This window comes from Rutilus rutilus, assembly GCF_951802725.1.
Source record: "Rutilus rutilus genome assembly, chromosome: 3".
NCBI lineage: Eukaryota > Metazoa > Chordata > Actinopteri > Cypriniformes > Leuciscidae > Rutilus > Rutilus rutilus.
In genome coordinates, this window is record NC_140211.1 from 51,107,533 (window position 1) to 51,132,354 (window position 24,822).

At 36.0% G+C, this 24,822-nt stretch overlaps 1 protein-coding gene across 2 annotated transcripts; it reads left to right on the forward strand.

The window, feature by feature from the left end:
* The first annotated feature begins 208 nt into the window (after window positions 1-208).
* Window positions 209-23,949, forward strand: aco1 (aconitase 1, soluble). Of its 2 annotated transcripts, none has more exons than XM_084405186.1 (21): window positions 209-278; window positions 7,795-7,903; window positions 8,236-8,404; window positions 9,142-9,279; window positions 10,455-10,524; window positions 10,624-10,807; window positions 12,321-12,460; window positions 12,595-12,766; window positions 13,664-13,764; window positions 13,875-13,991; window positions 15,141-15,300; window positions 16,806-16,941; window positions 17,034-17,118; window positions 17,216-17,372; window positions 17,481-17,605; window positions 17,712-17,816; window positions 18,418-18,560; window positions 18,725-18,872; window positions 19,678-19,800; window positions 21,471-21,656; window positions 22,971-23,949. In XM_084405186.1, exons 2-21 carry the CDS (start codon window positions 7,807-7,809, stop codon window positions 23,085-23,087), a joined length of 2,673 nt encoding a protein of 890 aa, XP_084261312.1. In that variant the 5' UTR covers window positions 209-278; window positions 7,795-7,806; the 3' UTR covers window positions 23,088-23,949. The 2 variants fall into 2 exon arrangements, with proteins under 2 accessions (XP_084261312.1, XP_084261313.1); XM_084405187.1 differs by lacking the exon at window positions 209-278 and adding an exon at window positions 6,710-6,859.
* Window positions 23,950-24,822: the final 873 nt, after the last annotated feature.

The window sequence follows — 24,822 nt, forward strand, 5'->3', positions numbered from 1 at the left end:
TACTTACTAATAATTAAAATAAATATTCTAGTAAAGTAGAAAAAGCTAGTAAAATAGATTCTAGCTAGTTTTAGGAATAAATGTTAAAACAGCTCGTCACAGATATTAATATTATGTAAATCAACAGGTCTTTAATTGTGTAGCTGCAGTATGTGTAGTTAAGCGATGCTGTTCATTTAGAGTAATTACGGTAAAAGCATCAACGCGCCGCGGCTCTAGAGTTAAAGAGGCCGAACATCCATTGACAGCAGGACTCATATCTACTGTAACAGTACGAGGTAAGCTTATTGATCAAGCTGTTATTATACAGGGAAATCGTGCTCTATGAGCATAACTGCATGCAACATCTACTTCTCGTCTGCATGTCTCATGTCATTGCTTTCGGAGTTTGAGTTCATAGGGTTTGTACTGTTGTCTGTCGTAATAACAGTGCTGTTGCATATTAAAAGGATGCAATTAGAGTTATTAGCACGAGGATCATGGCAGCTTGAATGTGTGTACGGTATGTTAGACCGAGATCGAGTGGGGAATATTTCCTGTTTTGGCTCTTACTTGGATGAGTTAACATTAACGTTAGCTAACCGGCTATCTTCACGTTGACAATGAAATAATTGATATTGCACATGCTAGTAGAGTAGTAGTAAAATTGGTGCAAATGTAGGTTACACTTGTACATTAATTTTCTTTTCTTTTACGTGTTATGTCAGTCAAAGGCAGAAAACGTGGACTAGCTTCAGTAAATCATTCTCTAAACAAGTTCCTAGAAGACAGGGAAACACATGAGCCTCCTTTCATAGTCCAGAGTCTATTACACACAACCATAGAAAATGGCATTTGGTCACAAGACTGGGTGGGAATGTACAGATATTACCTCATATTATGTTTCCTTGAGCCTGTTATGCTTGGCACCAAGTCTCACACTTTGAGATGTCAGATAGTGATTCATTGACTGAAGTATAACTAAAAGCGGGTTTCTGGTGATTTTGCGTTCAGATAGCCTATGTTTTATTCTTGTTATCCCACCTTTCTAAATCACAGAAACACAATAAAATACTACAGAGGAATTAGGCTACATTTCTTATGACGTGACCTTGGCCAAGTCTAACTGTTTAAATCAGGCGTTTCCAAAACAGGGGCCGCAAGGAAGTACATTTATTCATTTAGCTGAGTAATGGGGGCCTGTGGATAAAATAATTTAAAATAAATAAATAAATCTTATATATTAGACATATTTATAATATACATTTTTCACTGTATTAATTGGGTCTTTAAACAAGCACCTATATAGGTGCCTTTTAAATTTTAGGATGGGTGTTCCTCACATGAGAATGTTCATATTCAGAGGTGTCTGCCATCTAAAAGATTGAAAACCCTCGGTTTTAATCATGATAATCGCTTCTATCATTTGGTGTTAATCTACCTCCCCCCTCGGGTTGGCTGAAGAGTTTAGTGGCTCACCCTGTTTGGTCGGTTGTGTCTTTTTGTCTTCTGTTTGATATGTTGCACAATTCTGCTGTCATTATAGTAGGAAAAACCCACTTTACTTGCTGCACAGCTTGTCCTCATTGCTCGCTCATATCCCAGGAGGTCTGAGTTAAACTTGTTAACATGATAACGTGAAGCAGCATTCTAGGATAAAGCATGTAGGGGCTCTTTTGCCCTCGTTTTTCCTCTAAGGTTTAAACCTCTTTGAAATCTTTGAATTTTGAACTGCTGCTTTCTGCTATAGTATAAATTACTGCAAAATCATAAATAGTTAAGTAAGGGATAATGTACATCCAGCCGGTTGTTATCTCAGAATAAACCCTTACAGGATGATTAGGTCTTGCATCACCCTGCCTGAAGGGGTTTATTCTGCGATAACAACCAGCTGGATGTACATTATCCAGCTTACTACACGGCTGCTTGCCACATAAGTAAATAATTAGACATGAAATAGGCTATTGACCTGAGTCTAAATATTTTATTAGCTCTTTAAATGCAAAGCTTCCACCGAGAAAGCAGTTGCTAGCAAGCTGAAAGTTCAAACTAGACAGACAGATACGGTTCAATCATACCACTTATTACACGGTATTTCACCACATAAATAATTATAGGGATAAGAGATATTGGTTTGAGATTAAACTGTTTTAAATCGTACCTGTTTGTTATCTTATTACAGTGAAAACAATCTTCGCAAAATGGCAGCAGCTGCATTTGAACGAAACAAGAGAGAGCGAGTCCGCGAAACCGAATGACATAATTAAATAACTGTACACAAAATATTGATTTGAGTTTTAATATTTTATTAGCTCACCAAACGCAAAACTTCCGTTCCTAGCAAGCGTAAAGCGCCAACTTCTTTAACTCGGATGAGCCTGTGCTATCTGTTTTTGCTGGTTGTTATCGGGAATAACATACCGCTGGATGGCTTGATTGACCAATCAGTATTCCACAGAGCCTAGTAATAAAGGTGGATATTCAATGGTTGTCTTTTTTCATTGAATCCAAATGATATTGCCTCATAATTTTTTTTTTACATCTAGAGTATTTTTTTAATTAAACATGGACCGATATACACTGATTAGCCAAAACATTATGACCAGTCACGGGTGAAGCGAATATTCTGGTCTGGGTAGATTAGATGGTAAGCAAACAAGCAATCGACTTTGATAAGGGCCAAATTGTTGACAAGGCGACTGGGTCAGAATATCTCTTAAACGGCAGGGCTTACGGGTTGCTCCCTGTTAGCAGTGGTGAAAATGTACCATCAGTTGTCCGAGGAGGGACAAACCACAAACCCGCGACAGGGTGTTGGGCGCCAAGGGCTCATTGATGCACGAGGGCAACGAAGACTACCCGGTATGGTCCGAGCAAAAAGAAGGTCTACTGTGGCACAAGTCACTCAAAATGAATGATGGTAATGGGAGGAATGTGTCCCAACACACAGTACATCAAACTCTGCTGCATGTGGGGCTGCATAGAGGAGACCAATCAGAGTGTCTGATGACCCCAGTCCACCGTTGAAAGCACCAACTGGACCTTGGACCAGTGGAAGAAGGTCGCCTGGACAGATGGTCCCATTTCCTTTTACATCACGATTCACGTGTATGTGTAAGCCGTTTACCTGGGGAAGTGATGGCACCAGGATGCACTGTGGGACGACAACAAACCGGTTCGAGGGAGTGTGATGCTCTTGACAATGGGAAACCCTGGGTCCGGCCATTCACATGGACATAAATTTGACACGTGCCGCCTACCTAAAAATTGCTGCAGGTATACCCCTAAATGACAATGGTGTTCCCTGGTGGAAGTGGTCTCTTTCAGCAGAATAATGCACCCTGCCATATTGCAGTCATTGGTCAGGAATGGTTTGAGGAACATGATGAGGAGTACAAGATGTTGCCCTGGCCTCCAAATTCCCCAGATATCAGTCAAAAGGAGCATCTGTGGGATGTGCTAGACAAACAAGCTCGATCCACGGCGGCTCTACAAGGATCTGCTGCTAACATCTTGGTGCCAGATACCACAGGACACCTTCAGGGGTCTTATAGAGTCCATACCTCGGCAGGACAGTGCTGTTTTGGCAGCACGTGGAGGACCTACAACTTATTAGGCAAGTGGTCATAATGTTTTGGCTCATCGGTGTATCAGCTGGGCTGACTAATCAGCTGATATTTGGCTATAGTGGGATCGCTGGATTTTATACAAAGCCATTTACATTGCATTCAAGGTAACTTAGGATGTTAAATCATTGTTTAAATATAATAAAATGTTATTTTATACTATGGTCTGTCTGAATACTTGATTTTGAGTGGCTGGAAGGTGTGCATTAAATCCGTTTAAACCTGTGCAGCATCGTTTTTCACAATAGAAAGATGCTTCACGGATGCAGGTAATTTACACACGCATCTCTCTCTCAATAATTAATTCAAATATAATTAATTAATTAATTCATATAAATGTGATCTACCCCACTACTTCATCTCTGTGTCTTATTTAAAGCAGTTAGAATGCCTATACCTTCTGGTCAGTTCTTGCGCTGCAAAAATCAATGACCGCTTTAACTTGTGAATGTTGGCAAATGAAATGACCATGATATAAGCAGGATAAACCATGGGTAGCTATGCATTAAATGATTTAAATGCACTCTGCTTCACATCAGGAGGTTCTTTGCTTCCACGTCATGCATTAAAATTGTTAAATACACTGCTAGCCATGGATTATCCCTTACATTTTTTGGTTTGCCTCGTTTTCTATTCATTTGTATTTTAATCAGTATAGCATCAGCCACTGATATGATTTAGGGTTGGGCGATGTCCCCTAAATTGGCAGTTGACGATGTTTACAGTAAAACATCGCGATGGACGATGATATCGTCGGGGGGGGGGGGGGGGGGGGGGATGCTACGGAATCGCGCTGACCATCACGAAGAGAGAGAGAGTACACTTCTACTGTGTTTACGCCACGGGAATACTCGGCTTGGCATTTTGAAATATTTATATGTTTATTTGGCCGTTTAGGCTCGCAACCGAAGACAAAGATTCTTGTCCGTGTTGCGCTCGGAGCGCGCGCACAGCATCCTGTCAGTACAATTCAGGTCTCTTTCGCGACTTATCACGCTTTTAATATTTCTTTTCAATATAAAGCACATCCTGCTCTTTTCTTTCTCATTCATTCATGTTTTATTATTAATAACTTTAAACAGAATCGTCAACTGAAATCTGCGCGGATTATCAACAATACGACACATTTATAGGACATAAAGCGTCTCTGCGGCTAAAGTGAAAGTACCAGCGGCCAGCCGGTGAAATGTTTCGAAATGTCTCTTTGAACAGTAAAGCACCCGTTTCAATAAAATGATATATTAAAGTTTATATAGCCTACTTTTACATTTTCGGTGCTGTTCTAAAATGATTTTCGCCATCACCTTAAACAAGCAGCGGCTGCTTGAATCCCAGTGCAGGAGCTGTTAGGTTACCACAGAAACGTAAGCGGTTAGTTGATTGCTGTGGTGACTCGTGACACTCGCGAACAGCACTGAACACGCACGTCTTATTTTTTTATCGTTCGTTGGTAAAGGGTGAGAGACCTTGCGAGCCACATGATTTTTGCCTAAAGAGCCAGGTTCCCAACCACTGGTGTCTGGTGTACACACGAACACGAACTGCCGTGAGACTGGGCTGGTCTGACAGGGTGGGGGGCGTGGCATCACGATGGTGGCTCACCATCGTGATGTCGGTCAGCCATCACGATGGACGGCACAACCCTAATATGATTGAACAAGTGCTGTTCACTGAAGAATGCTCGTAATCAATGTTATTTTAGTATTATTTGGTACTAAAATAACATTAAATACTTTTATATTATTTATTAAGATTTTGAATTGCCTTTTATCCATATATCCAGTTATTATTTTAATATTCAATTTACATTTTAGTAATTTATGTGCTTCTCTTATTTTTTTTCCCAAATGTTTCATTTCAGTCGTTTTTTTTTTCATTTAATGTGTATATATATATATATATATATATATATATATATATATATATATATATATATATATTATTTTATTTCAGCTTCATTTCAATTAATGAAAATTATTTTGATCAGTTTTAGTTAAGAATGAATAGGCTACTGCTCATAATTTGTATAACACTGGTGCATTTCATTGTTTTTATCAGTCCGCTCATCTGTGTCTGAGGACAGTAGAATCTCTGAGTTGTTATCTTAGAATTGAAGTATTTCCAACAAGACATATCTCCATATTCTGTCTGAAATATCAGCAATGCAATGTCAAATTTGTTGTCACATTTTTTATGACATAGCATAGTTCACCCAATAATGAAAATTCATGTCATCAAATACGAAAGAGTTTTGTTCATCTTTGAAAAAAACATGAAGATCATTTTAATAAAACTTGATAGATTTCGCCTTTGAAAGTTCACACAACCAAAACTTTGATGCTTCAAAATGTTCATAAAGGCATTGTAAACGAATTCCTCATGATTCAAGTGGTTTAATCCCAGTCTTCTGAAGGGACATGATCGTATTTCTGTATATGAAGAACTAATTTAATTTAATTTAATTTAGACTTTTATTCACATATAAACATTACTGTATGTAGAGCACATCAAATAATTGAACTAGCCTACCCCTTTTAGAGGTTAAATATAGTCATTTTATGCAGAAAGACAGTTAGGTTAGACTGCCACACCGCAATCGTGATTCATGACCTATGAGCGGACATGATGACTTGGATAAAAATGGATGGATTTAAACATTAGGAAATTGCAATGAGGAAAGAGAGTTGGCTTTACTTTGGACTATTGTGAAGGCTGGTTTAACGTCATGGCCTGATCACTCACCTGATACATCACTCCACAACCAGCCCAAAACATTTCCAAATCTCTAGACTCATGTATGATTTTATTTTGACTGTTGTGTGGAATCCAAGACAAATACCATACAGTTCATTATCTGTGACAGTTTTGGAGAGGGCCATGTTTATCTCATTGCATAAAACTGATCTCACTTATCTCTGTAAGATCAAGCAGATATCAAGGCTGTGATGTAAACCGAAGATTTGTCAACACGCAGCTTCTGTATAAACTAGTCTGTGTGAAGGCAGTGATAAAGTTTTGCCTCCTTGATCTCTTATGCTGTGTGCTGGCAGCTGGTGTCGTCCCGTCTGTCACGTACCAACCTCTTAATTCTGGGAAGCTCTCAAGCCTTTGGTGTTGAATAGAGGCGGATAAAGTGCCAGATCTTCCATTTGCACTTGAACTGAACTGGAGATTTACTGTTTTGGAGATTTGACTGGATTTTCTGTTTTGGAGATTTGACTGGAATTATATTGCCTTTCAGAACAGGACTAAAGGTCTATTTAAAATTGTTTTTCATTTAATAGTGAACTGCAAGTGCTGGTTTAAACTCTCTTAAACCCTTGCGACAAAGAAGTACACTTTAGCATACTTTTAAAAAGAGTACTTATAACTTAAGAAAACACTTTAAAATAATGTATGCCAGTGTGAGCTGAATGTAGTTTTCAAACGCTTAATCGCATATTAATTGCAATTAAATTATAATGTGTTATATTAGGCTATATTGAAATGTATATTTAATGCAATTAACTGATCCTTAGAGTGCTTTTTTGACACACTTAAGTTGGGCTTAAGTACATCTTTATATGAAATTTCATAATTACTTCTATTGTCTTTGAAAAACACTTAAAGTGACTGCCGATTGTAGTGACAAGCATTTGTGGTAAACTAAAATATACTTTAATGTCATATCTATTTAACTTTTGTCATTTATTTGTATAAGTACACATGGTAATGATGTTATAATTTAGTACATTCGAAAAATATTAACTATTAAATGTAAACGCTACAATTAAATGTATAATCAAGTATGTTACATGTGCTTTAGGATGTTAGTCAACACATTAAAATAAGTGTACTTCTTTAAAACAAAAGATTATTAAAGCAGAATTATTTGAATTGTACTGTAAAACTTTTCACATGATGACAGTGCACTTTAAGTGTGTTAAGAAACCATAATGAAAGTGCTCCCTTTAAGTACACTTAAGTGGCCTTTTATTTAATCAATCTATTATCTGGGTATACAGTTTAAAACAAATACTTTTAATATTTAAAGTTCTCTACAAATTTACATACAGTTTAGTGCACTTCTTTTTCAAAAGGGAATGTATGCATAATACCATACTTTGATGTTATTACCAGTGTATCATGTCTAAAAATGTTTTAATTAGTAAATGAGTTACTTACATTGTTTTCTTCCTCTCAATATCAGGGTTCAAGAGTTATGACGAACCCTTATGCACACACTATTGAGCCTCTGGACCCCCAGAAGCCTGACCGCAAGTTTTTCAACCTTAAAAAACTTAAAGACCCCAGATATGGTAAGACATTTTACACATTTTACGTTTGCCTTGTTGAATTGTCTAACCCAGGGTTGTCCAATCCTGCTCCTGGAGGGCCAACGTCCTGCAGACCAACCAGCTCTAACACACTTGCCTGGAAGTATCTAGTGAGTCTGAAGACATAATAAGTGCTTAATAAGAGTTGGAGCTAAACTCTGCAGGACAGTGGCCCTCCAGGAGCTGGGTTGGACACCCCTGGTCTAACCATTCAAGTAATGAAAGTTACATCAGCTGTCCTGCATTCAGGGTTCTTATGAATTTTGTGATGGCTGGAGACATGACTGTGTCCTTCTCTGTACCTTTCTTTGAAGACCAACTTCCCTTCTCCATCCGTGTGCTGTTGGAGTCAGCAGTGAGGAACTGCGATGGGTTCCTGGTGAAGGAGGAGGATGTGGAGAAAATCCTCAACTGGAAGGTGACGCAGAGTCAGACTGTGGAGGTGCCTTTCAGACCGGCCCGCGTCATCTTGCAAGACTTCACGTAGGTTTTAACCCTGTATAGCCTACTGTGTCATACTTGATACGTACATTTTTAAGACATTTGCGGGACACTCTTAGCATGTTAGCCAGGGTTCAAAGCAACAAATGCGAGTAAAACTTGAAAACGGTGTTAATGTGATATGGCTTTGTGCGATCATCATATCGCAACGGTTGTGATGTATTAAATAAATATATTGTCTGACGCGCTGCATTTTTCAGAGTAAAGCACTGTGTTCATTTTCAGTTTCGATTCACAGTAAAAATGTGTTCGAGTCGCTTATAATTTGAATTTGGGATTGCAATGTGCGCCAACCCATCTTCCCAAATTCTAAATGAGAATTGTTTATAAATTTGTTGTACAACAAAGAGAAGTGTTAAGGTCTTCCTGCGGTTTCCCGCCAAAATAAAAGCTCGATGGTTTATTGTTTGAAATAGGTTTTCCTTGTTTTTTGTATTTAGCTGATCACATGCATGCCTGGAATTTCTTCGTAATATTTGGCAACAGCACCAAATTGCATATTATGCAGTCGTACACAATAAAGTGAGCTTCATATTCTCACTATATCAATAATAAACACAAATAGTTGTAACAAATATGCTCAACAAAAAACACATATGCAAATTAAAAAATAATTTTTTTGTCTAAAAAGGTTCCATAAACTTACACACGTTTCATATTTTCGCAGCTTTCTATCTGTCTGTTACATATTTGTCTCATTGTTTATTCACTGTGCACAGGGGGGTTCCTGCAGTGGTCGACTTTGCAGCCATGCGTGACGCAGTGAAAAAATTACAAGGGGACCCTGAGAAGATTAATCCAGTTTGTCCGGCAGACCTTGTCATAGATCATTCCATTCAGGTTGACTTCAACAGGAAGTAGGTTCATTGTCAGAAATGTAAAATTGCTTTTTATGTCTCTGTCTATCTGTCGATATTTCAGATTAGCCTCTGTTTAATGTCTGTTTTCATGTACAGAGTTCTCCTGAGGAAATGTTTTAAATAGGTTCATGTTGTATTACAGGGTTTATTTAAAAGTATTTACCTTCGCCAACTGAGTATTTATTTAATCTAGAGCACAGAGAGTGTGTATGCTTTGTGTTTAAGTGCTTAATTATAGACAGTGAGCATGAGAAAATGCCACTGTAAACCCTTGTGCAAAAAACGTACTATTCATGGGTACTTTTAAAATAAGTTTGTTTTGTGTTTTTGGACACTTGTTAAAATATATTAAATTATAGGTTAGATTTATATGTAATGGACTTAGCAGAGCTTATTTTAACCCACTTAAGTAGGACTTAAATACATCTTAATATGTAATTTCATAATTACTTCTATAGTCTTTGAAAAATGGTTAAAGTGTGCTGCTGAATGTACTGGTAAGCTAAAATATACTTTGTTATTTTGTTTATTTATTATTATTTTACTGTAATTTATTTAAATATATTTGTAATTACACATGTGTAATGATAAAGTTGCAATTGAGTACATTTTAAATATATTAACTTAAATGTGAAATTGAATTTTGCCCTACAGTAAAATTATAATCAAGTATGTTACTGTACACGTGCTTTAGTATGTTAGTCAACACAACAAAATAAGTTAAAACATGACAGAAGACTATTAAAAAAATCGATCTGTCTGTCTGTCTTTTATTTTTTTATTAATTTTTGGGCTCTGTCTCTGTCTCTGTCACAACTAAAAATGAAAATTTAAACCTAATTGTCATTTGGTGCTCTTGTCTTGGGATTTGCAGTCTGTGATAAGTGAATGATAATTTAAAAGGATAATTCACCCTAAAATTCTGTCATCGTTTAATCACCCTCATGTTCTTCTCAAAAAGAAGATATTTTTGAGAAATGTCTGTTTGGTTACCAGCATTCTTCAAAATATCTTCTTTTTGTGTTCAGCAGACAAAAAGAAAGTCATACAGGTTTGGAACGACACGAGGGTGAGTAAATGATGACAGAATTTTCATTTTTGGGTGAAGTATCAACATAACTACTCAGTTCAACAGTTCATTATGTTTAAGTATACATTTTCCATATTTTAAGGTCTGACAGCGTTCAGAAAAACCAAGACCTTGAATTTGAAAGGAACAAGGAACGATTTGAGTTTTTAAAGGTAATTTTCCCCCTCTGTATTTGACATGTTTTGATATTGTTTGTCTCTTCAAGATATGAAGATGATGATTGCTTGTGAACTAATTGTATTGGTTCACAGTGGGGTTCTAAAGCATTCCGGAACATGCGGATCATTCCTCCGGGTTCAGGAATAGTCCATCAGGTCAATCTGGAGTACCTGGCCAGGGTTGTGTTTGACCAGGATGGTTTCTTCTACCCGGACAGTCTGGTGGGAACGGACTCGCACACAACCATGATCGACGGGTTGGGAGTGCTGGGCTGGGGTGAGTGAAACTCATCGAGAATCACCAGTAGTTTCATTATTTTAAGTCATTTACAGTTATCGTTCTGGGTATGAATGGGCCTTAATTTATAATTATGAGATAAAAAAGTCATAATTATGACTCATGCATAAAGTATCAAAATTATGTTATAATGACTTGTGCATAAAATGTCAAAATTGTCATAATTATGACTTGTGTATTATTAGTTTTTAGTTTAGTTTGACCTTTATTGTCATTGAATGGTATACAACGAAATTTGATATCATATCTCTCATAGAAAACAAACTGTATTCATCCATATTACCCACATATACCAACAACACACATAAAAACAATAAGTTAAAACAAGCATGTGCATGTTATTGCAACAATATGGCATACATGTCCGTTCAAAATGATTAAAGCAGCTGTGGGGGGATAGAGGGGGGATACAAAATGTATTATGAATATGACTTACATTTTACATGTATTCTATTATGTATGACTTGCACAAAATGTTGAAATTATCAGATACAAAGTCGCAATTGTCATAATTTCTATATATTTCTATATATTTCTTAATTTTATATTTTATGTGTCATAATATAGAAGTATTGGCTTAGAACCTCAACATTTTGACATTTTATTTATGTCATAAAAAAGAATTATGAAAATGTCAACTTTTGTCTCATAATAATTATGACAATTTCAACTTTTGTCTCATAATAATTATGCCTCAGTGTCATAATTGTGACTTGTATATTTGTGACAAAATTATGAGATACGAAGGCATAATAATGAGACAAGAAGTTGAAATTGTCATATTTATTACTTCTGTATTATTATGACATACACAAAATGTCAAAATTCTGAAATACAAAGGCATAATTATGATACAAAAAGTTAAAATTGTGTCATAATTATGACTTGTATTTCATGACACATAAAATGTCAAAATTATGAGATACTATTTCAGCTTTTTATCGTATAATTATGACTTATATATAACATGAAAATTATACATCATGATCATAATATACAAGTCATAATTGTCACAATTTTGACCTCTTATCTCATAATTATGACTTAGTATCTTATTTTGACATTTTACGTGTCAGTACAGAAGTAATAATTATGACAATTTCAACTTTCATGTAATTTGACTTAGTATATCATAATTTTGACATTTTATGTATGTCAATACACAAGTCATAATTTTGACACAATTTCTACCTATTATCTCATAATTCCATTTTATATAAAAGTTCATGTATATTTAATTAAAAAATCATAATTATGACATCATTTTTACTTTCATGTCATAATTATCACTTATGGCATCATTTTGACTAATGTCATAATTACAACTTTGTATCACATAATCCTGACTTTTGTTATATTTTTGTTATTTAAGGCAAAAAGAAAGTTAAATTAGTGTATTAGTGTTGGGCTGGTAATTAAAGAGAAAGAAATGATAAATTCCGTAATAAACACAATGTTCTGCTGAGATGTAACCTCTGATCTTTCGGAGCAGGTGTGGGAGGAATTGAAGCAGAGGCGGTCATGTTGGGTCAACCCATCAGCATGGTGCTGCCAGAGGTCATAGGCTACAAACTACAGGGGACACCCAACAAATTCATCACCTCCACTGACATAGTGCTGACTGTCACCAAGGTATGGAAGTCTTGCCATATCTGATTTTATGGTGGCTTTGGTTTGAAAATATTGGAAACGTTAAAAATATTCTCCCTACTAGAAGAACTTAATGGATAAGTTGCTTTGTTTTATCATATTCTTTATCTTCCCAGCATTTGCGGCAAGTTGGTGTGGTTGGAAAATTTGTGGAGTTCTTTGGCCCTGGTGTTGCCCAGCTGTCTATCGCTGACCGTGCCACCATCGCCAACATGTGCCCTGAGTATGGAGCCACCGCTGCCTTCTTCCCTGTAGACCCCATCAGCATTCAATATCTGACGCAGACAGGTACGCTAACCTGTCCCTGATCAGTTTTCAAGTACACTTAAGCATACTTTAAAAAAACAAAAGCAAAACTGGTAACACTTTAGTTTAGGGTCCAATTCTCACTATTAACTAGTTGCTTATTAGCATATTACTAGGATATTGGCTTTTTATTAGTACTTATAAAGCACATATTAATGCCTTATTTTGCATGACCATATTCTACATCTATTAATCCTACCCAATTCCTAAATTTAACAACTACCTTACTAACTATTAATAAGCAGTGATCAGGAGTTTATTGAGGCAAAAGTCATAATTATTAGTTAATAGTGAGAATTGGAACCTAAACTAAAATGTTACCAAATAACTTTGCTCAAACTGCTTTCGTACACTTAAATGCACGTTAACTTCAAATAAATGACAATATATTATAGTTTACATTTATATTAAATGCAACTGGCTGAACATTAGAGTTTTTTGACCCACTTAAGTACATATTTATCTGTAATAAATAATGTAAACATTATTTTACATGTGCTTTATTATGTTAGTCAAAATAAGTGTACTTTAAAGCATGACTAGATTATTAAAATGTAATTTAAAATGTACTTAACAGTAAAACTTTTTGACATTTGACATTATTATAAGTGCACTTTCTTAACACAGTGGGTTAAGATACATAGTTATGAAAGTGTACTCTCTTTAAGTACACTTAAGTGGCCTTTTTATTAATATTATAAACAGTAGTATAGTTTATTTTTTAGAAATACGTCTAAGATTTGAAGTGCATATTCAGGACAATTAAGCTCACTTCTTTTTCACAAGGGGAACTACATCCTCCTGTGGTCAGTAAGGTGGAATTACTTTGAAACTGGACTCTCATTGTTTATGTGTGTTTTATACATATTTGTTTTTAAGGGAGGGACATGGAGAATCTAAGTTACATAGAAAAGTATCTGAGAGCAGTGGGCATGTTCAGAGACTACAGCAACACTTCTCAAGATCCACAGTTCACTCAGGTATCTAAACCCAACACAAATGTGCGGTTCACTGATATGTTTGCACTAGTCACTGCTGTCTGCACCACTTTCTGCTAAATGTATGTGTGTCTCTCATTTTTCTCATCCAGGTTGTTGAGTTGGACCTCAGTGCGGTTGTCCCCTGCTGCAGTGGTCCTAAACGGCCACATGACAAAGTGGCTGTATCAGACATGAAGCAGGACTTTGAAACGTGTTTAGCGGCCAAGGTACATGTCACAGTAAGACCTGGAAAACACACAGGACACACATTCCCTTTGATTCTTGAGATAAGACAATATTCTGTTGCCTCATGGATCCTCCAAAAGTAATCTCTCTACACACTTTTTGAGGTCTTTCCCAGTTTTGTACTTTTGAAAAAGCAACAGATAGTTCAGCTCCACAGCCAAAATTGAAAATGAAATAGAGTGAGGCTTGTTCAATCATAATATATTGTGTATGGAAAACTAATCATTTTAAAGAGTAAATGACCACTGTGCTAATCTAAAAGCTTAGCAATCCCACGAAATTACATGATGAGCAGAAATCGAATTCCTGTGAAAGCCTATTTCATTTATGACATTAGGCATAACTGACATTAAATGCAATTGACATAAAAAGCCACAACTGTCATAAAAAATTGCCAAAAAGTCATTATTACATAAATTCATAATTGACATAAAAAACAATGATATCATAATTTCAACTTTATAATTGTTTTTTTTTTTTTGTGCTAGTTTTTCGACTAATGTAATAATTAAGACTTTTTGTCATGATTTCAGTTTGTTAAAACTGACATAAACTATTTTGACATGAGTCGAAATTGACATAAATAGTTGAAATTATCACTCATAATTATTGCACAAATAGTTGAATAGTTGAAACTTTATTGCAAAAAGTTGAAAAAAATATTACACAAGTCAAATTTGACAAAAAAACTGTTGACATCAATTGTTTGTCAATTTCAACTTAAATGATGAGATAAAGTCACAATTGACAGTTGAAATTGTGATTATTACATAACTATTATATACTTTTATTTTTCCTCATAATTAAGAGAGTATATCATTTCAACATTTTTATTATTTTAATTAATTTAATTTTGTTCCCCTTTATTTATTTTAATAATTAATTTAGATTTAAAAAAAAAAAAAAAAAAAAGTTTTTTCCTCATGTGGTGGAAGTGGGCTTCATACATTCCTGTATTGACATTTTTCCTTAGCCTAAAGATGATCTCAAAGCTAATATATGGACATAACAGTCATAAAATCCATAAACATCAGATTTTAATTTCCTTAAAGCAGTGCTGAAGCAACCATTCATGTCTACAGAAATATTCCTGCACACCTTTATCATCCATTATTGTCTGTTGTCTACAGCAAGGCTTTAAAGGATTCCAGGTGGCTCCCGAGCGCCATGATGTTCTAGTACCATTCCAGTTTAACGGTGCAGAGTATTCACTCTCTCATGGATCTGTGGTCATCGCAGCCATTACTAGCTGTACCAACACCAGTAACCCCTCAGTCATGCTGGGAGCAGGTACATGTCTGCACACAGGGATCATTTACACCCAAAGTATAATTCATCCACTCATCCTCAAGTCACTTCAAGCAAGGTTTTCCCCTCCTTTTTAACACAAAAGAATGGTTACAAGGCTGCTCTTTTCCATATTTTAAATATATGAAAATGCATTGAAAAAACACCATGAAAGTAGTCCATATGACTCTCTAGAATCGTTCTAGTGATGTCATTTTAATGTTTGTTTTAACTGTCCCTTTAAGGACCGATTTTAAAGGGTTCATTCACCCAGAAATGAAAATTCTGTCATTTATTTCTCACCCTCATGTCGTTCCAAACCCGTAAGACTTTCGTTCATCTTCGGAACACAAATGGAGATCTTTTTAATGACATTTGAGAGCTTTCTGTCCCTCCATTGACTGCTATGCAACTACCACTTTTAAGCCCCAGAAAAAGTCATTATGAAAGTAATTGGAACGGTCAAAGCCGGTCCATGAACACTCGACAGCAAGTGGACTGAGCGCCTGCAACCGTAGTTCGATGCATCTATGAATATCTATATCTGCAATAGACTTCAGCTGGTGTTTTTGCTAAACTAACACAATACAACAAGACGAAGGCGCTAGCTTAGACTGAGTAAACCCAGCCTGATCTGCCGCCAATTTGATTTCGCCCTGCAACTCAGGCTGGAAACCTGTACATTTATCTCTGCTGCTTCCTTTACAAATTTGCAGGAACCAATCACAAACTGGCTTATCCACCTGGCGCGCTATTGGCGGGTTTAATCCAATCCAATTCCAGAGCCGTTACAGCTCTGTCCAATTCCTTTTAACCTCTCGACGATGCTCAATGGCTTCTTTTTAGCAAACAAATCGCTCGAGTGGGTGTAAATACCATTAACTTTCATGTTTTTTTTGCACAACCTGCAAAAATCGTTCGATTCCATTGCTGCTTCTGCAAACTGCTGATCAACACGTTTGGTTACACATTTCCTGCCTGGAGTTTTCACGTCGCTCTGCAAAGTCAGCTGGATCATTGGTCTGATTGGTTGAAGGACTATCCAATTGCGTACAGAGTCATTTGAACTATGCCGTTGATCACGCCTCTTGTGCAGTAGAAAATACATAGCAGACTCCCCAGACCAATGTTCAGTCTTAAAAGATTGAGCTTGGTCTGGTGATAGCCAGACTAGCGCTAGCTAATAGACCATTAAAAAGTTACCACAGTAAAAATAAATTAATTAAAAAGTACCATTGAGTTAATAGATATAAAAACACAAACCAAAGGTTATTCCATTTCTTTTGGAATTTAAATGTTGGCAGATTCACAACCAGAAACTGCACAATGTTGTGGTATCATTGATTCTTACTATGAGTGACGACACGCTGACTGTTCCAAGATGGCGCGCGCGCCGACGTGTCTGGTAGAATGTCTACACATATCTATGTTGAGAACCACTGACTTTATAAATATGCTCAATGTATTTTTGTCTATGGTAATGTAATGCTTCTCTTTATTTCCGTCAGGTCTCTTGGCTCAGAAGGCTGTACAGTGTGGTCTCAGTGTCAAGCCGTACATAAAGACCAGTCTGTCTCCAGGGAGTGGAGTGGTCACCTACTACCTTAAAGAGAGTGGAGTCATGGACTTCCTCACTCAGTTAGGGTGAGAAACCATCAAAATATGAGGACAGCATAACGACACAATATGCTTACAAAATCTTTAACAAATTTATAATAATATTTATCTGTCTTTAGTTTTGAGGTTGTTGGTTATGGCTGCATGACCTGCATTGGAAACAGTGGACCCCTTCCAGAGCAGGTTGTAGAGGCGATTACTCAGGTAATCAAGCTTTTACTCTTCATTTTATAATGTTTTTGGATAATGTTATTTTCTTCAGAAAAAAAATTTTATGCTTTTTTTTTTTTTTATGTCACAGGGTGATTTGGTTGCTGCTGGTGTCCTGTCTGGAAACAGAAACTTTGAGGGTCGTGTCCATCCCAACACACGTGCCAATTACTTGGCCTCTCCTCCGCTGGTCATTGCCTATGCTATCGCAGGCACAGTGAGGATAGATTTTGAAAAAGAGCCTTTAGGTAAGTAATATTTACCAGGTATTAATCTCATTATTTTACATTACAATGCTTGGTTCTCCCTAAAGAGCATCAAAAGCAACAAATGTTTCTTGGCCTGTCTTAATCCAGCTGTGAACTCTAAGGGAAAAGAGATTTTCCTAAGGGACATCTGGCCCACACGAGAGGAAATCCAGGTGGTGGAGAGACAGTTTGTCATTCCTGCCATGTTTAAGGAGGTCTATGAGAAAATTGAGGTACTTTTAAATTATTAACTCGTCTGTCATAAATCAAAACAATGTCCAGATACAAAAAGTAAATGTAATAAATTGAACTGTAGTGTTTGTCTATTTTCATATTCAGAAAGTGAATGAACGCTGGAACTCTCTGGAAGCCTCCTCTGACAAACTGTACAACTGGGATTCCAGTTCCACTTACATAAAATCCCCACCTTTCTTCGATGGACTGGTATTGTATACTGTTTTTTTTTTTTTTTAAATGTGTTCAATGTCATAACTGTACCATTATGAAAAAGAAGTGCACTTTAGCCTACTTTTAAAAAGAGTTCTTATTTAAATAATATACTTTAAATTAATATACTGAAGTGCAAACTGAATGTAATGGTTTCGGACATTTAATTTTAATAAAATGTATTATAGTTTAAATTTAGATTAAATACAAATAGCTAAACTTTAGAGGTTTTTTTTTTTACCCCCTTAAAGGAGCAGTATTTTGAAATATAAAATTTCAGTGGACAAAAAAAATGGACATATTTGTACATCTTGTGAAAATGAATGTGTACCAATTTTTGTGAAAATCAGCCACAAGGTGGCGCACATGAACTTTGAAGTTAAAAAAAATTATTTGGAATTATTGTGGTAAGAAACATTGGTACTGTATGCAAGTGTACTCTCTATAAGTACACTTAAGTAACCATTTATTTTATTAAATTTATAAATATAATTATTATTTTTTTAATTCCACTTGTGCACATTCAATACAATGAAACTTTGACAAGGGTAGGCAAGAACTGTAAACATATATTGCTTTTCTGCTATTATAATTTTAGACCCGGGATCTCCAGACACCAAAGCCCATAACAGATGCATATGTACTGCTGAATTTGGGAGATTCTGTGACCACAGACCACATCTCGCCTGCTGGTAACATTGCACGCAACAGCCCTGCTGCACGCTACCTAACTAGCCATGGGTAAGACTTTTAGCATCCTCAAGAATTCAAGCTGTTACATGACTGTCTCTCTGTAGTCTGGTATACATCGTTTTAGCAAAAAAAGTTGTAGGCCTACATTGTCATTAAAATTGAGATATGACTCGGAACACTGTGGGTAATGAAATATTCCTTTCCTTTGCTAGACTCACTGCAAGAGAGTTTAACTCGTACGGTTCTCGTCGAGGCAACGACGCAGTCATGGCTCGAGGCACGTTTGCCAACATCCGCCTTTTTAACAAGTTTATAAACAAGCAAGCTCCAAGCACCTCTTATCTTCCTACAGGAGAGACGGTAGGAGACTGTATTTTTTTATATACACATATACATATACATATACACACACACAGGGCTTGACGTTAACACCCGCCAGATGTGGGTGGATTTCAGCAGTGGTGTGTATCGCAATCACTCCTATTAGCCACTTTGGCGGGTTGAATTTTATATAATATACACTTTTAAAAAGGCATCTGAAATAATAAACTAAGTGCAATGTAGTGTTGTCAAAAATATAGATTTTTTTTATACTGAAATATCTGAAACGCTTCCAATACTCATTTTCTGCCGAATAGATACAGGATACCAGCTGCGCTTTGTTTTCTCATCTCTCCGACAGAGAGTTGACACTCAAACCCGCCTCCCCTCACTTACTCGTTTGTGTGTATTGTGCACAATTTTTTTCATTCCTGCAGATTTTGTGCTCACACCCAAAGTGCCTGCACATAAAGCCAAGTGTATTGGCTATATAAACCAGTATAAGGGGTCTGTGCGTCTGGTCTTAAAGTGACAGCAGCCTAATATACCGGCTGCCAAATTATTAGATAATATTAAAAATATCTATATGGAAGTTTTTCCCCATGGTATCGATGTCAAAATTGTGGCCAGTGCAAATGCTGAGTGGCGAGTAACTTTGGAAAATCACTAGCCACTTTGGCTGGTGAGCAAAAAGTTAATGTCAAGCTAATTATTATACTAATAATCCATTAGATTATTATACTATAAACCCATGTTATTTTTTTAACACGTTTTTCCATACCAGAGAAATGTTCACATTTGACAATTGTAATAGAATGTTGTTTTTGATTTTTATTTTTTACAGATGGATGTGTTTGATGCTGCAGAAAAATATCAGCAGGCTGGTCATCCTCTCTTGATTCTGGCAGGCAAAGAGTATGGATCAGGAAGCTCTAGAGATTGGGCTGCTAAAGGGCCCTTCCTCCTGGTAAGGTTTATAGTTAATCTAGATTGATGGTGACTTGGACACGATGATTAATGTCTGTCTGGAAACTACATGTATGGGATAAAATATTTTTCCAGTACATCTTGTGCCAATGCAGTTTTATTTATTGCAGTCTCAATTAATTTGAATCTTGTCTGAATGTGATGTCCCTTGTCAAAAAGAAGTGGACTTAATTTCATTGAATGTGCACTTGTAGTGTATTCAAATATTAAGTATATATATATATAAAAAAAACTGTACTTGCAGATGATATTATATTAATCAAATGAAAGCCACTTAAGTGTACTTAAAGAGATTACACTTTCATGACGGTTTCTAAACACGCTTAAGTACACTTCTAAAAATTGCACTTTGTAATAATGTCAAATTAAAAGTTTTACTTTAAAGTACATTTTAATAATCATACATCATTATTTTTTTATAATCTTCTGTCATGCTTTAAAGAAATACACTTATTTTGATGTGTTGACTAACATACTAAAGCACATGTAAAGTACTTGAATATATTTCTAACTGAAGTGTTATTCGTTATTATATTTTGAAATGTACTAAATTGCAACTTCGTTATTACAAATGTGTAATTACAAATGTATTTAAATATATGCCATACAAGTTTCAATAGAAATTAAATACATTTAATTTTAACATAAATGGTTGTTTGTACATTCAGCAGGACACTTTAACCATACTTTAAAGACAATAGAAGTAATTATAAAATTACATGTAAAGATGTATTTAAGTCCTACTTAAGTGGGTAAGTTAAGTGTCCAATAACATTATATTCAGTGTGTACTTAAGTGTGTGTTTTTAAAGTATATTATGATTACTAATTTTAAAATTAAGTGTACTTCTTTTTTTCATAAGTGGTTGCTCACCCATTATTATTTTTTGTGTGTATATTCTGAATGCGTCTTCTTTACTCTTGGCTCTGTTTACACCTGTTATTAAGATGCGTTTTGGTCGATCGGATTACAAGTGGACGAAGCTAAATATAGGTGTAAACGGCGTCACCACGAGCTTGTTCACTTTCAGAGGTAGTATTTGACCGGATTGCTTTCGTAGTGTAGATGCTCATCTGATCGAATGCGTTCGAACAGCCACAAAACACCGCCTACTCTCCGCCTACTGACGTAATGGGTAAACATTATTTGAAGTGCACTAGCCAGACGGGATTAAAACTTTGTCTGCTGAAGAGTTTGGTTTAAAGACAAAAACGTTCCAAGCACAATGTTCTCTCACCATTCCTGATTTCTAACACACACTCACAGCATTTGCTGTGGTCTTGCTGCTATGAGAACAAAAACGAAAGCTGCGGCTCTCCATGTGTTTTTCTGTTGTCTTTTTGCGCAAGCTTATTTTGTCCATTAGATAAAAAGTTCTGAAAAAGCCCATTAACCGCCCATAGACCCTCCCATCGAAGAAATCAGGACAGAAGTGGTTGAAAGTGGACAAAAGAGACGGATTAAAATACCAGGTGTAAACAGGAATGTCTCACTTGTCTACTCGTGATCCGATCGACTAAAACGCATCTTAATACCAGGTGTAAACAGGGCCTTTGATAGTTAAACAGCCAGTTTCTGGATAAAACAAAAAAGGCTGTAGTGTGCAACCCTCTCATTGAAACTGCTACTGCTATTGATTTTCTCCCTTAGGGCATCAAAGCTGTACTAGCAGAGAGTTACGAGCGGATTCATCGCAGTAATCTGGTGGGCATGGGCATCATTCCTCTTGAGTACCTGCCGGGTGACAGCGCTGAAAGCCTCGGGCTCACTGGCCGCGAGCGATACACTGTGATGATTCCCCCACAGCTCACTCCCAGAATGACTGTGGACATCAAGGTAGAGCTTATGATTCCACCACAAACCCTGCCTTAAATCTGCAGCTCTCAACTGCTTTCTCTTCAGGAGCTCACTTTTTACATCATGTGGCCACACAACACCGTACCAAAAGTATACAAGTGCCCCATTATGCTTTTTTTGATATTATATTTCATGTAGTTTGTAATGTAAAAGGTCTGCAAAGTTTCAAAGATCAAAGTCCCAAAAGAAATAACCAATTTTTAACTGCCTGAAATGAGTCGTCAGTAATTCGTCCTATACTTTCTGCACAAACCTATGTAGGTATGTAACAAATTTGCATAATGCCCATCTATGGTCTGTATTGGCTGTCTGTGAACCACGTCTACTTTTACCCGCCCTCAAACACTGTAGACACAGAGTTTTCGTGTTGTCGACATGTTGAGATGCTGTTTTCAGTGCTGCAGAAGCATATCCACTCATCCAAAGGATGAGATTGATACTGTAAAACCTACACCATCATTACTGTTCGTATCACTGTGTATCAAATGTTATGGAAGCCTCCGGAGCTGAAATTCAGATATGGTAATGAGCGGTTTGTTTTCGGGCACACACAGTAAGTGGTAGACCAATCACGACAGACTGGACCTTCTGACCAATCAGAGCAGAGTAGACCACACTTGATCCAGTAATACTAACACTTTCTCTTCTATTCTATTCTATAAAAAAATAAAAATGAACATGTACTGCGTTAATCTAAACTGAGAAGGGTCATAGCACTTGCATATTGTTGTCCTACTGTCAGTTTAACTGCTTATATTGTTCTCATTTGTAAGTCGCTTTGGATAAAATCCAAATGATTTAGCATCTGCTAAATCACAACAGACTGAGCCGTCTGACCAATCAGAATAGATTAGGAAAATCACAACAGACTGGACCATCTGACCAATCAGAGCAGAGTAGACTCCTGGAAAGGAGGGGTTTAGAGACCAGAAAAACTATTATTTCATGTAAAAAAAATTATAATCTTTTTTTACATTAAAAATATAATTATTGAAATGTATTTTCTTTCTTGAAATAAAATATAAATATTAGTTGAAAAACTTTAAATGTTGCCTTGGCAAATAAATAACTAAAACTGAAAAAATAAAGCTATAGAAATATAAAAAAAGAATAAAAAGGACAAAAGCACATAACAAAAGTACTAAAATTAAATTAATATGAAAACTGAAAATATAAAAATATACGCTATATACTACAATTGTATGTAAGCAATGCTAAAATAACACTGCCTTAAATATTTTTTTCTCCCTGTCCCATATGATTAAATGTGGTGTGTTTCGTTCATCTCTGCAGCTGGGCACAGGGAAAACATTTCAGGCTAAGATGAGGTTTGACACGGACGTGGAGCTCACTTACTTCCATCATGGTGGCATCCTCAACTACATGATTCGCAAGATGTCTGAAAATTAAGACGGAAAGGACACCCTCTTCAGGACATTCCACTCTAAACGCACACATCCACCATCTACATGTTTTGTCCTGACAGTGTTTCTGTTTTTTCCTTAAGAACCAATTAATGTGTTGTTTACTTTTAAGTGTACTGTAATGTTTGCTGTCAACATCAAAATAGTTTGCATAATGTTGTGTGATACACGTTTAATTCTCTTCAGTATCTCTGAAAGGTGCTGTTTTTGATTCTGATGTTGTGCAGATGATGACTTTATTGGTTTGGTGGAGGCTCAGTGGGATTGAAGGGGAACTATGAAAGCATTAGATGTTGTCAGTGAGATGTTAGATGTCTATCTCTGCACTGCCAAACTGAAGTCGCATTCTCGCTTTTCTGTTTAGATGATATCAAAGTATAAATTAATATCTTATAATCTTATTAATTACTGTACTTAAATTGAACTTTGACACAATTTATTTACAGGTTATCTGCTTATATAATGTGTGCTTTTTGTTAATTCTAATAGTTAAAAATTGTGCACAATGATTATGATTACCATGATTCCGTTTCGTTGTTGAATGTTTTTCTTTCAGAAGTCACATAATGGTTATGCATTACCTATACATTACCTTTTAGACTGACATACTGAAGAAAATTTGGACTTAAAGCCTTTATGTAAAATACATTATAAAGGTATTCAAATTGTAAATTATAATGCATTACATCTTTTCAGAAATAATTCTTACCAAAGTTAAAATGCATTATAATATTTGCAGATTCCTTGTTACATCTGAAATTGGTTTATTGTCATGTGTTTTAATGCATTATACTTTCTGAAGGTGTAACAATGAATAGATAAGTATTATAACTGATTGCAGTTACTCGTGATAAGGTGCATCACAAGGCATAATTAATGCATTAAAATACTTTTATAATGCATAATATGAAGGCTTTAAATGTGTTGCTCTCTGCAAACAAATATTGCATCTGATAAATTCATTTAACAACTGTTGAATATGAGCTCGCCTATCATACTCTACATTTGAAAGTGCCTATTTTTTCAGATTGTGTGTAGGCTATAATCACTTGTGCGCCTATTATTCCGGTCTTTATTTCTTGTGTCGTGCATTCCGATGCAAAGTGACTAAAAACAAAATCCATCCGAAGTTGATTTCACAACTTTCTTGCTGCTCGTCTGTAAAATGTATTGACGATGTGCTTGGAATCAGATGCGGGTTTACTAAATGTTAGACAGACCTTATTCAGATCAGCGCCAGGTAGTGTAAAAGCGAGGCACTTGCCGTGTTTTCAATGGCATCCGCTATAAAAAGCTGTATATAAAGCTTTTACACGTATAATTTTCCACAGCTCATATTGTCTGAGTTTTTTGTCTACTGAAATTTCTTGGAAATATATATATATATATATTTTTTTTTTGTAGTGTTTCATCAGCAGAACAATCCACTGAAGAGATGTAGGCTACGTCTATCCCTCACAGCCTCGCTTTTCCCCCCGTTAAAAATCAAAGATGGCGCTGCTGTGAATTAAGGTCTTCTATCCTCAATACATTCTCTCTATAGATGTTTTGTAGTTTCAAGCCCAGACTGCCACAGTTTTGCTCCAATGCTTCAGCGGTCAAATTGATTGACCTTTATTTTAATAACAGAACATTTACATGTAGTTTTTGTGGAAACTGGCTTTATGAAAATAAACCATTAATGAAATACTTCAAATTCATCTGTGTTCCTCTACAGTATG

Excerpts from the sequence above, each read along its gene's own strand:
- aco1 (XM_084405186.1), top strand. The coding sequence starts at position 7,807 with ATGACGAACCCTTATGCACACACTATTGAGCCTCTGGACCCCCAGAAG. Across the intron at positions 18,561-18,724 it reads CGCTACCTAACTAGCCATGG|ACTCACTGCAAGAGAGTTTA; the intron begins GTAAGACTTTTA and ends TTCCTTTGCTAG. Across the intron at positions 18,873-19,677 it reads ATCTTCCTACAGGAGAGACG|ATGGATGTGTTTGATGCTGC; the intron begins GTAGGAGACTGT and ends TATTTTTTACAG.